This window comes from Diceros bicornis, chromosome 2 (assembly GCF_020826845.1).
Source record: "Diceros bicornis minor isolate mBicDic1 chromosome 2, mDicBic1.mat.cur, whole genome shotgun sequence".
Lineage (NCBI taxonomy): Eukaryota > Metazoa > Chordata > Mammalia > Perissodactyla > Rhinocerotidae > Diceros > Diceros bicornis.
The window spans coordinates 52,030,933-52,047,614 of NC_080741.1; the positions used below are offsets into that span (position 1 = coordinate 52,030,933).

The window sequence follows — 16,682 nt, forward strand, 5'->3', positions numbered from 1 at the left end:
CATGAGCTTAGCTGAAGCAGTGAGATCATCTTGAGATTCTATCTGGGCTGCAGTATAACCATATTTTCTCCCCTGGCCCAGCTGTGAGAGTATATATTCCTAGTTACTAGAATATTTTGATCTGCCAAATATAGTGTCTGTGACTCTTCTTTCTGACTACTCTCTTTCTCTTCTTCTCCATCCCCTCTCTACTCTCCATTCCCAGACCATTCTTGTTCTACAGCTCGGCTTATTACTGTCTCCATTCCAGCCACCATGCTTCTGATTGTCCTAATTATCATAACATCTTCCCTCATTTCTAGATGTTCGTCTTCTGAGCAACTCCCAAGTTTATAGGTTGACAAGGTTGCTTCCTGCTGATTCATAAATCAACACCTAAATTCATCATCCTGTTAACAGCTAACCTCATTCACAGAATCTCAGAAGGCACTTCTTAACTCCATCTAGCCTCACAGCCTTCTAGCCAGTGGGTGCAGTGGGGACCCTTGGGGCAGGGGAGGGGCCAGTTTCCAGGAGTTTCTTACTTTGTGCAAAACTCCTTAGGGTACAAGTATGAGCCAGAAGCCAGCTCACCTGAGGGGACATTACACATTCTCCCAAGTTCTGAACAAAGCCCTTGGAATCATCTGGAGGGTCTGAAACTCTCACAGAGTCTGATGCAAGGCTCAGTTAGCCCCACAAAACACCCCTTCTTTTCCTTTCAGTGCAGTGGTTCCCTGCAGGGAGAATGTGACGTCTGCTCTGCTACCCTTTTTATAAGTTGTTGCAAGATTGAACCTGCAAATTGCTTCCTACACTTTGGCATACCTCTCACATAAAACATAGCACCTCTTAGCTCATTCATTTCCAGCTAGTGGGAAAGCCTGACACAAGGTCTTCTTTGGTCACCCTTGTTTCTAGTCTGCCATTGTTTCTGTAGACGTCTCTGGGTCTCTAAAAATCTACAGTTTATGTAGTTCAACACTCCCATTCAGTATTCGCTAGGGCCCAACCAGGCCCTGGATTGGATGCTGGGGAACAGAGAGGAGGGCAACTCAATCTCCCAGAACTCAGTCTGTGTTTAATAGATTAGTTCTCTGGGCTAGTTCTCTGGGTTATTAAGGTAATCTTGACTTAAATTCCTTTAGCTTTCTAGAATATTTCTTCAGAATAACATATACTTTCTGGATCAAAATTTTTCTGAAGAAAAATGCTGAACTTGGCGCATTTTCCTCTGAAAAACTGTGACTCTATGTCTTTTCTAGTACTACAATACAGGGTGGAAGTGGTTCTGAGTAAGAAAATGCTTTTGTTTTTGCAGGTCTTATCATTTCTCTGCAGCTACTTCGTGGAGACATGGAACAGATTAGGAGAGAAAATCCCATGATATTTAATAGGGGATTGGCAATTACAAGAAAATTGGGATTTCCTGATGTCATCATGCCAGGTAGGCAGAACTTCTTGGGACTGGGATGGGAGAAGGGTTAGGAGGATGGAGTTCATTGCTCCTCTCATGAGCAGGTGGTGAACCATACATTAAAAGCCTCTGCATCCCAAGTCAGGTTGCTGATTGCAGTCTGCAGCCAGTGGCTCCTTTGGCTCTTGTGGGCATTTGTTCTTTTCCAGAAGCCCCCACATCACATTCACCAGTGCAACATGACAATCCAGCAGATGGGCTTTGTTGTCTCCAGTGGAGGCTTTATGGTAGGAACCAACATGAAACTCTTCATGGAGATGCCTTTTTACACTCTTCTCTTCCGTTACATTTCTTAGAATTGGCTCACAAGAACTTCCTCTTTAAGGGGAATAATGTACCAAAATATGTGCCTGTAGCATTGACGAATCCCAATTCGTGTAGGAATAGCAGATACATTATAATGTATCAGAAAAATGGATCAGGCAAATGGTATAAATTAGGCACTGTGAATATTACTACCTGGGCAGTTTCTCAGGAATTGTCTTACCCTCCTCATCTAATGCCCGATGGAAAGCCAGGGCAGAAAGTGGGAATGCATTGACCCTTAAGTGTAGTTCCAGCAGGTCAATCCCAGGTTCATGTTTCTTAGCCAGGCAAATGCAGGCAAAGCTGGAGAAGTGGATCCAGACAGGCCATCAGAGCCGAGGGGGTGATAGGGAATGAGAGAAGGGTAGAGGCGTAGCTCAGATGGATGGCAGGTGGTCTGATAACCAGAGAAGATGTGAATAAGGAGTGGGAAATCAGGACAGGCAAATAGCTAGTTGTCTGGATGGATTATAGGAGGAGTGAACCTACCTTTTCCATTGAGTTTTAATGCTCCACTACAGGCTTATTTGCTTTTGTTTAAAAGGTCCAAGCCAGGCTAGATTGAACTGATTGTGACTACTCTAAATATCACCTATTTGGAGTTCTTCATGGTGCATGGAGTTCTTCATCTTCTTGTTGGAAATATTTGCCAACACATATCCAGAGGGGAATGTGACCTGAGCATAGAGAAGGCGCATGTGATGGATTCCACCTGCCTTCCAACTTCCCACACTATGCCCGACTTGTTTTTTGTCACCTTCTCCATCTCCATGGACGCTGTGAATGCAGACCAAGCTGCTGTGAACAGCCTTCATCTCCTACTCATACACACAGGAGGGTCTTTTGGATGGGAAACCTAGGCCACTCAGTCAATTCTGTGTTTATCTTTAAATGCTAAGGAGACTTCATGCTTATTAAAGGCCCCCATCTGGCTGTTGTAGAAGTGATGGCCTCCATAGGACGTTTCTCCCATCCTGTCCTGACACCATTCCTCAGCCCTCTATGGCCCTGGTTATCGAGAAAACAAGAGCCCAGGCATAGTCCCTGGCTTTTTGGCAATGTGTCATGGACGAAAGAATAGATGGTTGCCAAAATTGATCTGGTGATCTTTTTTTAATTAGAGATCAGGCTTGTAAGATGCAGTCATATATTCTAAGAGATGTACTTAAAGTCCTTCGTTTCTTTTAAGGACTTGTTTGTCTAAAATTTGGACATTTCCTTCCTGTTAGCCTTCACAGTCATAGAATTAAAACCAAGTGAGCAGAGATTAGAAAGGAACAAGCTTCAGTCAAAAATGTTTTTAAGCAAACTTTGATTTCACGAGTTACATTGTCCAAACCTCATCTATGGAATGAGATCTTTTTGTGGAGCATTCTCTATCTCATGGTATCATTGATACACAGGTTTATAAAGGACTTCTGGGTATGCTAGACATCACGGTGGAAATCAGCTGTATCAGGGGTAAAGCAAGCTGAAGTTAAGGGGGTTTTCCCTTCCCTGGGCAGTTAAGGGATCATCATCTGATTTGCCTCACAAGGCTGAGACACTGGACAATCCTAGGAGGTCTAGCCTGGGGCTGTGAGTGTGCTGCTTCCTGGGTTGTCTGCCTTTGAGTGCTGAGTGCTAGAGCTGAAAGTAAGGATTGGTTCACAGGCAGGAAGCAGTTCTTTGTGCATAATCTGTCTTCTCCGCTACCCTTCCTCCCTTTGAGGAAAGAGCGTTTTGCACAGATGGCCACTCCCAGAGTAGTGAGCTAACAACTGACAGCCCCCTTAATGCACCCCAAGATATCATGAGAGTGGGTTTGCCATCCTTGGGCAAGGTGAGAGGGATGGCCTGCAGGTCCTACTGGAGCAGTAGGAAAAACAGTCAACCTATCTTGGGAAACCATAACATGGCAAGGAGTGCCTTGGTGAGACTTCCAAGCCCTGACCACCTGTCCACCTGCAGCTAGTCTACCCTTCACCTGTGAGAATATTGTACCTGGGCTGCAGCAGTCCCTCAGCCCTCACAGTGCTGGTGTGACCAAGTTACAAGAAGTTGCAACTTCTTCTTGACATGTAGATATATGGGAAATGAACAAGGAAGCAAATTGTCAGTAACTGTGAACATTTCAACAAATCTGAGAAATTAGAGTAAATGTAAAAATTAGAATTATTTATGAACTTATGATCCTTATTTTAAAATTACCCAGCATTTAGCAGAAACTACCAGATACTCATTTGGAGAGGTCTTTTTTGTCAGGATGGCCCAAATAGGTCATTGTCAAAGCATATTGACAAAGCTTACACCTCTGAGGTAGAAAGCTGTAACTCGGTACAGTTACAGAGTTCAGACAGACTCTAGCCACACCTGTATCCAAAATACCATTTCAAAAAAGATATTTCTGATGGTCTCCCATTGCTTTCAATGGGTATGTACATATACGTGACTGATGTGAATGAGAGATGTCCTACTCTGCCACAGCTGAGGCCCTGACTACACGGCCATCCAGCTCTGCTTGTGACCCTGGTAATGAGCAAGAGGCAAGAGTGCTGTTGCTGGTATTCTGGGAGGTCCCAGAGAAGGCACACCAACCCGGGAATCCATTCTAGATTATAGAATAACAAATAGATGTGGGGATTTAAGCATAACATTGAAACTAAGCACTTATAGCCTCTTGTTGGTTGGGTACCATATTTCTGTGAATACTTCCTCCTTCCCTCCAAACTTATTTTAGTTCAGTACCAAAGCTAATAACTCTATAGCACACTTTTACTCCTTTCCTAGATTTTTTTTTCCAAGTAGATGGGCAGGAAAGACTAGAGCAGGACAGTTATTCCAGGTGAACAAGTTGAATTTAACACTGTTCCCATTGACTCACTTGTCAGAAATTAGCCAAAATAAAACTTTAAAGAAAACTGTCAGCCAAAAGACTGTAAACTGAAAGGAATGATTTAAAACTTCTTGCTCAAGAAGGGGCTGTACCGTTCTCCAGACCATGTCTAAGCCCGCAGAGATGTACTGCCACCTCCACGTCTTTCTCTAATTCTTAGCTTTCCTGGAAAATCTATTCCCTGGAGTCAGTAGAAATACAGAATTCTGTCATGGCTCTGTGGGAATTACATTTTAACTTGTTTTCTAAGCCTTGAATTTTTAAGGTTATCATTTATTGTGGGCAATATGGGCCGAGTTTCGTATTAGTTAAATGGTCTTCAGTCTTATCAGAAGAAATTTGCCCTTTGATTTAGTGTGTTCTAGCTGATGACTACGTTTTTCCTAAAGCAGTAGTTCTCTAACTTTAGTATGTATCTGAATCACTTGCGGGGCTTGGAAACAGAGATTGCTAGGCCCACTGCAAGAGTTTCTGATACACTAGGATTGGAGTGGGACCTGACAATTTGCATTCCTCGCAAGCTCTCTAGTGATGGTGATGCTGCTGGTTTGGGACCCCCTTTGAAAACCATGACCTAGAGAGTACTCTGCTTTATGGGGCCCGCTCTGTAGCCTAGTGGTTAAGTTCAGCGCCCTCTGCTTCGGCAGCCTGGGTTCGGTTCCCGGGCACGGACCTACACCACTAGGTGGCGGTCGTGCTGTGGCGGCAACCCACGTACAAAATAGAGGAAAGTTGGCACAGATGTTAGCTCAGGGCAAATCTTCCTCAGCAAAAGAAATAAAAAAGAGAGAGAGTACTCTGCTTTAGAGATGCTTTGCCTCTCCCTGAGTAAGACCTGGCACAAGTACTGCTCCTTTCTGAGTTGCCCTGAACTTGTCCATTAGAAGGCAGCTGTGCAGGTATGGCATCCCTCTAAGGGACTCGCTGACTCTTGCCCTTGTGCTCAGAAATACACTGTGTCCTTTGCTTTGACCCCTGATAAAAAGTGCATGCTTCATCACTGACCTGCAGGTGATATTTTTTTCTCTTTTCCTGTTTGTCTTAATTGTTCTTGTTTCTCTCTGTGCTGTCCCCTCATTCTCGCCCCTTTCTTTCTGGTGCAGAGATGAAGATAGTTGGGTGTAAGTTCCTGCTTTTGTGTGTCCTGTCTGCTTTTTGCCTGCTTTGTTTCCATCTTCATTTGTTTCATGGAATGTTGCAATACTGGGATGGGGTCTCATGTACATTATTAATCCTTCATCAGCCTCACCTTTTGGAGTAACGGACAAGATGTAAAAAGAGAAGCTACCAGCCCAGAAGACTGTGTATTACTTTGGGTGTTCATTAAGATCTGAGGAAACTAAGGACATACAGGAATGTTTAGAATAACAAGCTTAACAAGCCCTAGGTGTATAGCTACAGGAAAAGATTTTTATGAGACAGACCAGCTACTCCCATTGAAAAGAAAATGAGTAGTGCTTATCTCAAACTACAAAGAATCAGAAAGGCAGAAAGGTTCTCTTTTCAGCTCTGCTGGACACATCTCATACAAAGGGCAAATACATATAGACGTGACTTTTGAAAGAAAGCTCTCCTCAAGGGGAGTGATGACAGTATTTACCACAAGTATATTCATAGGACTGTGGTTAGACTGAGTGTCAAATGAGGCTTTAGCAATATCTCTAAGGGATAGTTAAGGAATGATCACATCTGGCCTCCAACAGATTGGAAGATCATCACGTCCCTGACCCAAGAAATGAATTACCATGTATAGTAATGTCACACTATACCCATTCCTGTCCTCTTGTTAGAGCAGAGAACATCACTGACTTTGTAACAATAGAAACCAGTAGAAGTGTGACACTGAAAACATGGTTAGAAAAATAAAGAACTTATCTCTTTCCTGGATACTCTAAACAAGTCCTCCCAAGTTGTCTTTTTATTTTTTTATCTCTTCCTCAAAATAATGACTACAACAAAGTAAAACATTGGTCATATGCCTGGAACTGTCCAAGTTGAATGGTTGTTAATGTCTCCACTTCTCCATGAATGCTGTCAAGAGACTTCACTCCTGTTCTGCCAATAAATAGAATTGGCACTGTCCCAAGCAGGCTGCTGTGTCTGCTGGAAAAAAGTTAGTTCTAGTTTTATATGGTCTTAAGGGAAAGAAAGCGCTATCCACAGAAGCTCCTCCTAATCCTATCTAGAAGTAGACAACATATAAATAATATAGTATTAAATACTATTATCCTTGAACCCCAAGCCTCCTAATATGTGGTGTGAGTAATTTATACAGAGGGAACATGAATATAATAAAGAATCCAAACAAGACTGGGACAGGATAGCCACACAGCCCAAACCTGTGTGGCTATCCTGTCCCATTTCTCCTGGGATGGAATTCCACATAGGCTGGAACCATTTGGCCCAAAAACTCCAAGTAAGGCTGGAGTGTCTGGCAAGAGATTCTCTTGCTAACAGATGCTTTGGTTTTTGAGCTGGACCTCAGAGGTTCAGAAACCTTTATGGAGACTGCTGTCAAAAGAGACCGGCAAACATGTTGTGAACTTTGTTTCTCCAGAGTCATACTAGGCTGCAGGTCTTCAGAGGATCAGACCTGACCACTGAGGCATACAGTTCTGTCACTGCTGGATGTAGCTCTATCACAGTGCTCCCCAGCCCCCTAAGATTTCTGGTAGCTGAAAAGCACTGTTTCCTTCTAAGACCTCTCACTCTGTAAGGACTCCAGAATGATTCAGGCCAATCCCTGATATAATAAGATAGCCTCAGGTTCATTACCTTGCTCCTTCCCAGCAGCTATTTGTGTAGACTTATAGGAATCTGGATTTTTGATTTGTGATTCCAGTGTAGTGAAGCTGTTCTTGACACAAACACTCCAAGTGGAGCATCAGCAAACTATAGCCCACGGGCCAAATCCAGCCAGCAGCCTATTTTTGTACTACCTGCCAGCTAAAAATGTTTTTTTACATTTTAGAAGGGTTATGAAAACAAAGAACATGTGACAGAGACCTGTGTGACCCACAAAGTGGGTCTAAAATACTATCTGGCCTCTTACAGAAAAAGCTTGCCAACCTCTGCGTACTCTTAAGTCCCTAGTTCCCTGACATGCAGCTATACCAACAGCTGGCATTGACTACTGTGTGAAACTGTGAAAGGGACAGAGACTATTCTCAGGCCCTCTTACAAGAGCAGCCTCATTCATTCATCTTTGCATTCAAGCAACTCGGTTGCTTGTCAGCCGAGCACTAAACACTCAGAGATGTAAGGCGTTGCTGATGCTGTTAAGATGCACTGCCAACCTTAGGAAGCAGAGGACGCCTAACAAAGGGAGGCAGGGCTGCCCCCAACATACCTACTCCCACTCCACGCAGAAAAACCTCCTCCTCCCATGCCCCTTCCAGCACTCCTCCATGCTGCCTAAGAGCTGCACAGCCCCCAACCCCCAGCCCAACTTCATCAGCATCTTCCCAGCAGACCCCCATGTTCTGGTCCCCTGGTGTTAAACCCTGGAAAGCATCAGAATCATCTGGGGATTTTTTTTTTAATGTATGTACACAACCCCAGCCAAGACCCACTGGAATCTCAAGGGGTGGATGCTAGAGATCTAGTTTTAACAAGCTCCCTAGGTGATTAAAACACAGCCAGCCAGGCAATGGTCTGCAAACTAACCTCAGAAACCACTGCTCAGGCCTTGTCTTTCCCATCCTCATTGTAATGTGCCTGTCTTCATCCCTTTTCTGGTAATATTTCCTGACAATTAGTGTCAAACTTTACAGGAGCCTCCTGGACACAGTGCCTTAACACAAAGACATGATTCCACTGGTAGACTTTGTGAACATGTAACTGCAACAGGAACAGCTTAAGAGCAGGGAACCCTGGGAGGCTATCTTTAAGGCAGGCCTTGGTCATTAGATCCCTGGAGATTTTCACATTTGCTTCTTCTTAGGTTTTCTTCTAGTTCCAGGAGAATTAGTGGAGAGCTCAATTTAAATGATCCCCCAGAGAACTTTTGACAAGAAGGCCCTAGCAGCGTTAACTATCACAAAGTCCTGTTTTCAAAATTGAGGCCATAATTTGCAAAATTGCAACCCATAAGGCCGCCTGACACTTATTCTGACTGAGAACAGCCCTGGTCTAGGCAAGTCTGTTCTCCAAATAAAGAGCAGCCAAAGATCTGATGAAATCAAGCTGCTTCAGTCTGTAACTCAGAGGGTACAGTTACTTGTATTGATAAATTTTCTCAGCTAGGTGATCGCCAAAGGCATTCTGTTTACATAGAAAATTTTAAAAGAATGAAAATCTAGGAATATCTACCCTAGCCCTTCCATTTGAAATTGGCATTTTGGTTTAAAATGCCCTGGAGGAGCTGCCCAGAAACTATAAGCTCAGTCTGTAAAACCAAAACAGACCAAATTCTGTCATTATCAATCTCCAAGACAATGCCCAGTTTTGTATTAATATTCTATATCATATATTGCTAGGAAAAGTTTGAAATGTTTCATTTGAATGATATGTTTATTGTAACATGTTTAACTGTGTATAGAGGCACAGAAATTAAGAATGTTTGTACAACTTAGAATTCTGTTGCTGGTAGCCACCATCTGCTTTTAAAAGCCATGTGGTGATGTACACCTGAAATTTATATGATGTTATAAACCAATGTTACCTCAATAAAAAAAAAGTCCAATATCATCTAATTCCTATTAAAATCATTTGAATAGTTATTATAATAAAAGGTAAAATCTATAATGATGATAAGAACTGTTTTTGTCATTGAATCTCAAGTGGAAAGATATTTTGGATTTTTTCTAATAATATTCCAAATAAAAAGGGTTATAATTCTTTTTTATTTACTTATTTATTTATTTTTCCCCCAAAGCCCCAGTAGATAGTTGTATGTCATAGTTGCACATCCTTCTAGTTGTTGTATGTGGGACGCGGCCTCAGCATGGCCGGAGAAGCATTGCATCGGTGCACGCCCGGGATCCGAACCTGGGCTGCCAGCATCGGAGTGTGAGCACTTAACCACTAAGCTGCAGGGCCGGCCCAAGGATTATAATTCTTAAAATAAAAATAAAAAAAGCCACACAGGTTATCTTGAGAATAACTTCCAGAGAGTGCTGATTTAAACCAGGGTAATATTTAAACAAAGCACCTGTTCTTTAGCTTAGACATTAAAATTCTCTAGACTATTCACTTTTTGCCAAATCAGCCTAGAAATTGAATAATTACTTAAATTCCATAGAAAAGCTAATGTGTAACTAAAAGGCTTTTATCAAAAGAAAGCTTTGAGATGTCTGTTTCAGTTGTTAAAATTCAAGGTATAGGGCCGGCCCCGTGGCTTAGCGGTTAGGTGCGCGTGCTCCACTACTAGCGGCCCGGGTTCAGATACCGGGCGCACACCGATGCACTGCTTCTCCGGCCATGCTGAGGCCGCGTCCCACATACAGCAACTAGAAGGATGTGCAACTATGACATACAGCTATCTACTGGGGCTTTGGGGAAGAAAAAAAACGAGGATTGGCGATAGATGTTAGCTCAGAGCCAGTCTTCCTCAGCAAAAAGAGGAGGATTAGCATGGATGTTAGCTCAGGGCTGATCTTCCTCACAAAAAACAAACAAACAAACAAAAAATTAAAAAAAAAAAAATTCAAGGTATAACCACCTCTGATTTATCCTATTATAATAGCAATACCTCATAGTAAAGTTTCCAGCTAATTTTGAAGTTTACTTTCAAGACTGATTTTATTCAGCCTGTGTCCTGACAGTAACAAACTGATGGATTTGAGTTTTCCTTCTTCTTCTGCTTGCCTTCCCTACCCTACCTGTATACCTGAGTGCTATTTTAATGATATTTAATGAGGGCCCAAGCAGGAATGTCCAAAGGAGCCAAATTAAAGTTCCAAACTCATCAGAATTCAAAATACAGGCTCTCCTCAACCCAAAAGGAAAGTCTGTGTGGATTGCAAGGATGGACACCCTGATGGCTGTCCCACCTACCCAGCCGTTGCATTTGTATGTGATTTTCAGAACACATTTCCCTCTTCCCTTCTTGGTAGCTTCACGGCTGTATGTTTGGGGAGCAAGATGGCTTTCACTGATTAGAGAAAGTTCTCTGGGCTGTCAGAGAATACTTAATTGCTTTTCATGGGCTGCTCTTCCCCACTTGAGCCAAAGTATTTTGAGAACTTCATTACGTGACCAAATAACCATGATTTCACTCTTGGGATAAGAAGGCAACCTGAAGAATAGAAGGTATGGTCATGAAGACCCCAGAAGCCCAAGATATATGCCAGTCCTGGTCTATCACTGTTTCATACATAAGAGACATTAAAACACTTCCACAATTAGAGAGGTAGTCAGTGCAGAAAAGAGGCCATCATCATATATCTGACCAAACCAGAAAGCTCACTTGCTAACCAAAAACAAAACCTGTTTAATGTCATTGTGATTCCAAGTAATGAACGTATTTAGATGTGCCAGTTTTTCTAAGACCTGAAGCGGAAAAAATATCTGGCTTCTGAATTGGCTTGCTTTGCAAGGTTGTTTTTCCATCACCTCTCAATTGATTTCTTCAGGCTGCTAACACATCTTCACTTTGGCCTTACCTGTTTTCCTTTGCCATTTTCTTCTTTTGAAGATTTTTTTCCCATAGCCTTCACTGTATTTTTTTGGAATTCAAAAGCTCTTCTTTAGAATGTGTGAATAAAACTGGTCGTGTTACAGATTTAGAAGCTAAGAGCAGCCTAAATAAGCTCTTCTTACATATGGACACACCCATCCTCCCTAAAAAGGGAGAAGTGACTTAGGTCATTTTAGACTTGCAATTTGAGCTTCTCCTGCCCAGTCTTAAGCAGCAGATATGGGCAAAGTGGACTGGAGTCAGAGCACAGGGAAGCAACAAGAGGACAACAGATTGTTGCCCCAGTACTCTAGCACCTGTGCTTCTGGTAGGTCATCTTGCTCCCAGAGCACTTGCAGCTAAAAGAAGAAAAATTAACAGGTAGTCCAGTGCCCTCTCCTGGCACTCCAGCAGGGAATAGGATTTAGAGTTAAGCCTCCAGAAGTAAAAAGTAGTGTACTGTCCTCTAGTTAGAAGGATTGAGTGTTGCAAAAAGAAAACTTAGAAATAAGAAACTACTTTTTTTTTTGAGGGAGAGGAGGAGGGATTAGTAGTTAAAACATAGACATGATTAAAATAAGTGTTATTCCTGTTGATTCTAAAATCTTTCCTCTTTGGAAGGCTTAGATTATAGCTATTCTGGAGGCGAGAGAGACTGAGCAGTCACCTATAATCTGAGAGAAGGTTCTCCGCCCTGTCATTTCACACCCTGGACAAGCTGTGGTGAACAGCTTTAGGATTCAAACTGAGAGAGCACATGACTAACCAACCTGAATACTGCTGCACTGATATGGGTAGAATGTCCATCGTTATTAACCAAGCTTGGAATGTCCTGAGCACACACTTGAACCCTGGAGGATCCAAATGCTAGCCTGGTCCTCCATGCAAATGGGGCAGTATGGCTTCTTGGTCATGAAGACATGGCATTTCTTTCCCCACAGGTGATATCCGCAATGACCTTTACCTAACCCTGGAGAAGGGGGATTTTGAGAGAGGGGGAAAGAGTGTACAAAAGAACATTGAAGTGACCATGTATGTGCTTTATGCAGATGGGGAAATATTGAAGGTAAGGCTTGCCATTCAGTTTGGAATGGAGGCTAATGCTATAATAATTCTAGTACTTCTGTGGACTTTGTTCAAAGACCCTTTCTCCTCAGGCGGGACTGAACTCAAATCACCCCATATGCATTCTTCTCTGCCTTTTCCTTTCTTCCAGGAAACCCCGCAGTACACTTTGATAATGACTTCCAGTGTCATACAGCCCTTTTAGAAATTCTTCCTACTGTCTGACCTGAATCCTTCCTGCTCCCATTTAGACCTATTCCCTCTAGTTCTGTCCTATATGTTACTTCTTCTGTCATTCTTTCTAGCGTTAAGCTGCCTACTTTTGGTAACTGTTATTAGGTCCCACACTTTTTGTTTCTTGAGCTAATACAGAAAACGATATTTGCTCCTTGGTCAAGGATGGGACTTAGGCACTCACTTGCTGGTACCAAATTATGTGACAAGGAACAGTAGCAGACTCAGGCCCTAAAAGATGATTTCCAGTCAATGCAGTGCAAAGATCCTCTGTCACTCTTCATTGAAAGCAAGGAGCTGGAGAGCTGTTTTTCTATTGTCAGTATATAGTTTTTCCCTCAGTCATGTCATGGTGAAGTCCCTGGCAAAAAATTTGCATAGCACTTGGTAGAAGGCAAATAAGTCTTTTATTATTAATCTTGCTTCTATATGTTGGCAACAGAATAGGAATGATCATCCACGTTTTACTGAAGGAAAAAGGTAAAATTAGTCCAAGTCATCTCCTAAAGCTAGAAAGAAATGGAGGAGAATGTTAAAATGATGGTAGAAACAATGATTTGTGTGTCATTTTAAAAACCCACCTCAAGAACTAAGGCGTGTCCATTGCTTGCATGGATACTGCTGAGGTCAGCAGAGCTGTCAGCTGTTCACACCATCCCTGTGCAGACGGTGCAGACAGACTGCTCCTGATTGTATTGCCTGAAGCTTCCTGTCCTCCAGGGAAAAGGCATGGACAGAACTGCATCTACATGGCAATATCGAGGAACTGGGGTCAAGTGAAATCTGGTCTATCTCATTTATATCTGAGGACAGTCAACCAAGGGACCTAAAATGCCAGTGCAACATTGGGCTGAGGAAGATTAGAAAACAAGCTCTCTCCACTTTATAATTTAATTATTTTTCTGACCTGGTAAAGTGCCATGTACAATTGACTTCTCCCATGGAGTTTATTGTTCCCTTTCTTAGTAAGGATGAAGAGCCTACCTTAGTGATTCACATGCACTCCTCAGCTTCCCTCTAGTTTATTGAGCAGTGTGTGTGCTTTACTTCTGCCCCAAGGAAAACAAGGGGCTTTGTGACTGCTGATTCCTTATACCATCTACACAGTTGTTTCCAAAAGTATTGAATTTAAGTCAAATGAGTTTTCTTATCTTATAGATTTGCCTTGGTGGGAAAATGAGACCTGCACAAAGGAGAAAGTAAGGTGTTTTAGTGACAAAGAGAAACCCAAGGACTCCCTCCAGGAAGGTGACACCTTATTGTGCTTCTCTCTTCCAGGATTGCATCAGCTTGGGTTCAGGAGAGCCAAATAGGAGTTCCTACCACTCCTTCGTCCTCTACCACAGTAATAGTCCTCGCTGGGGAGAAATTATCAAATTGCCTATCCCCATCGACAGATTCCGGGGCTCCCACCTGCGCTTCGAGTTCAGACATTGTTCCAGTGAGTGAGACTTCTCTCCACATTCCTTTGAGGATATGAATATAACTATTTCCTCTCTGAAACAGAATTAAGAGGGTTCTTATTATTGGGGCAAGAAAATGAGGAGTTGTGAATAAATGAGTACTCAGAGATGGGATGTCATCAGAGGCTGCTTTTTCAGACACTGATATTGGCCCTCCTAGGGTCTGACCTGAACACTGGGTAATTGCCAGTGTCATTCCCCTGTGGGTGTTTCCTTTGTTAGTATTAAATTGCTTCTTAAAGAGCCCCTGGTTTATCAAGACCAGCACTTTAGTTTCCATTTGGGTCTAGGTAGCCTGTGTACCTTGAGATATAAATGAAAACTCAGTTCAGTATATTTCTTATCATTCCTGCTACCTAATTAATGAAAGAAGTAAGGGACAAAGAAGTAAAGAGTGTAGGTGATAAGTACAAGGGGGGTTTCTGTAAAAAGCAAGAAAAACTAACACTTGGCTCTGATTGCAGCAAAGGACAAAGGGGAAAAGAAACTCTTTGGCTTTGCATTCTCACCCCTGATGCGGGATGATGGCACCACCCTCTCAGATGATATCCATGAGCTCTATGTGTACAAGGTATGGGGCCTGGCTATCTCTCACCCCAACCCCCACTCCCGTGAGGCCACTCTCACACATGGGCCTCAGTTAGGTGGTTTTCATTGGATGGGCCAGAGGATCCAGGGTAGTGCACTGGTGGGTGACAGCAGGACAGCTCTGAGCAGGCTTTTGTCTTCTAAATACAGTGGCCTTCCTCCCACAAGTAATGCCAGCAGGCCCTCTGTTTGCCACCTCCCACTTCACTAGTAATGGAAATCTATTACCAACCCCTCTCTGCCATTGTGGCCTTGGCTAGTACATTTGGAGACCTGCTATTTGAGATCTTGTTTCTGTCAGCTGTCACAGCATAGCTGCCAACCAAGGCTGTCTGCAAACCAGGTGGAGACCACATGCCCTGCTATGTTCTCTTTAAAAGGCATGTGAGCCATTCTGGGGAGTTTCTTAAACAGAAAGCACTCTTCTAAAAGGACCTGAGGCCCAAGGTCCAGCCTCGGAAAGATGAGTGCAAATGTCAACTCAGAAATCCCCTACGACCTGATTTTTAAATGTGGCATGGTTCAGAAAACATACTGTATTCTTTACTTTTGGCCTACAGTGTGATGAGAATAGCACATTTAACAACCATGCTCTGTACCTGGGCCTGCCCTGCTGCAAAGAGGACTACAGTGGCTGCCCTAACATCCCCTCCAGCCTCATCTTCCAGCGTAGCACCAAAGAGTCTTTCTTTATTTCCACACAGCTCTCCTCCACCAAACTCACCCAGAACGGTAGGTGATGGTGCCCTCCACTGTCCTCAGTTGCCGGTTCCATGTTGCTGATGTATATTAAGGGAGACAGAACTTATTGCTTTTTCATATCACAGTGAGGGGATTCTTTGCATTCAAAGATGAATAGATCTCTTGGCAATAGCAGCCTTTGAAGTTTCTCATGGTTTTAGCAGCTCCACAGTATACATCCAGAGTTCACAGATGTGTCTTTGGCCTTGATCTCAGCACTAAAAAGGCTGTTGTAATACAGCTATTTCTGTTCCTCTAGATCCCACCTGTTCTTGTCTGGGAGAGTCTGGGCTTCACTTGTCCTTGGCATAGCCAGAGTTCACCATCTTTTGGGCTTGCTTTCTAGTGGACCTCCTTGCTCTGCTGAAATGGAAGGCATTTCCAGACCGTATCATGGACATCCTAGGGCGGCTCCGGCATGTCAGTGGGGAAGAAATTGTTAAGGTATGGCTTGCACGCAATTTGCACATGCTGCCTGAGCAAGCAGCTAGGCAGAAGGCCTTACTTGCCCTTCTGCCAGTAAGTCTCTAAGTCCATTTTTCAAGATATATAATTAGATGAGTAAGAATAAAGTTTTGTCCCTTTTTTTTTTGTTAGCTTCTTTTTTAAAAGTAGGTGTCACAATAGGTTTATTACCTTTTAGAAACTATATTTAGGTTATAAACCCTCTTTTCTGACTCGTTTTTCTTCTTAGAAAGCAAAACGATAATTAAAGGGTAATGGTAAGAGCACCCTCTCAGAAACAATCCCAGTGCTTTGTGCTGCCTACATTCCTTTAGGTCTCCTCTTTCTTCCTTCTCTTGCTCATTTTCCTTACTTTGTAACCCTCTTACCACAAACCCAGCCTGATGTCTTTCTGGCTCTACTTGATTATAAGAACTCTAAATACTCTCCATTAACTTGTAGTTGCTGATTTTGCCCAGTCTTTCACTTAGAGTCCATACTAGGGAACCCTTCCTTACTCCCTGCTTCAACTGCTTTCTTCAGGTACCTTGTAACATTTCCCATCTAATGCTTTGAGCAGATTGACAGCAATACTACCAGTCCCCAGTTGTTTTCTGTAGGACTTCTCTGCAGTATGTAGAATATTTGCCCACCTGGTTTTAGCTCAAGAAAACCTCCAGGTGCTGCCTGATGGTGAAAGCCCCACAGGTGGATTCTGCAGAATGGACTGAACTCTACTGAGGATAATCGAGGTGCTTTTGGTGATCAGCAAGAGCAGTGGAATGTAAGATAGAGATTAAACGTCAAGAAGGCAACTTGTCCATCAATGAGCATTCTTAGCTTTATCATTGCAAGTATCAAATCAGTTAGAAGGGATGCACTGTCTATACT

The 16,682-nt window shown here is 42.9% G+C and overlaps 1 protein-coding gene across 1 annotated transcript in view; it reads left to right on the forward strand.

The window, feature by feature from the left end:
- DOCK3 (dedicator of cytokinesis 3) overlaps positions 1-16,682 on the forward strand; it is a 460,033-nt gene that overhangs the window by 344,306 nt on the left and 99,045 nt on the right. The window contains exons 14-19 of the mRNA XM_058559633.1: positions 1,301-1,426; positions 12,198-12,322; positions 13,834-13,996; positions 14,483-14,589; positions 15,167-15,338; positions 15,694-15,791. Coding sequence (XP_058415616.1) covers positions 1,301-1,426; positions 12,198-12,322; positions 13,834-13,996; positions 14,483-14,589; positions 15,167-15,338; positions 15,694-15,791 — 791 coding nt within the window. The remainder of the gene's footprint in view (positions 1-1,300; positions 1,427-12,197; positions 12,323-13,833; positions 13,997-14,482; positions 14,590-15,166; positions 15,339-15,693; positions 15,792-16,682) is intronic.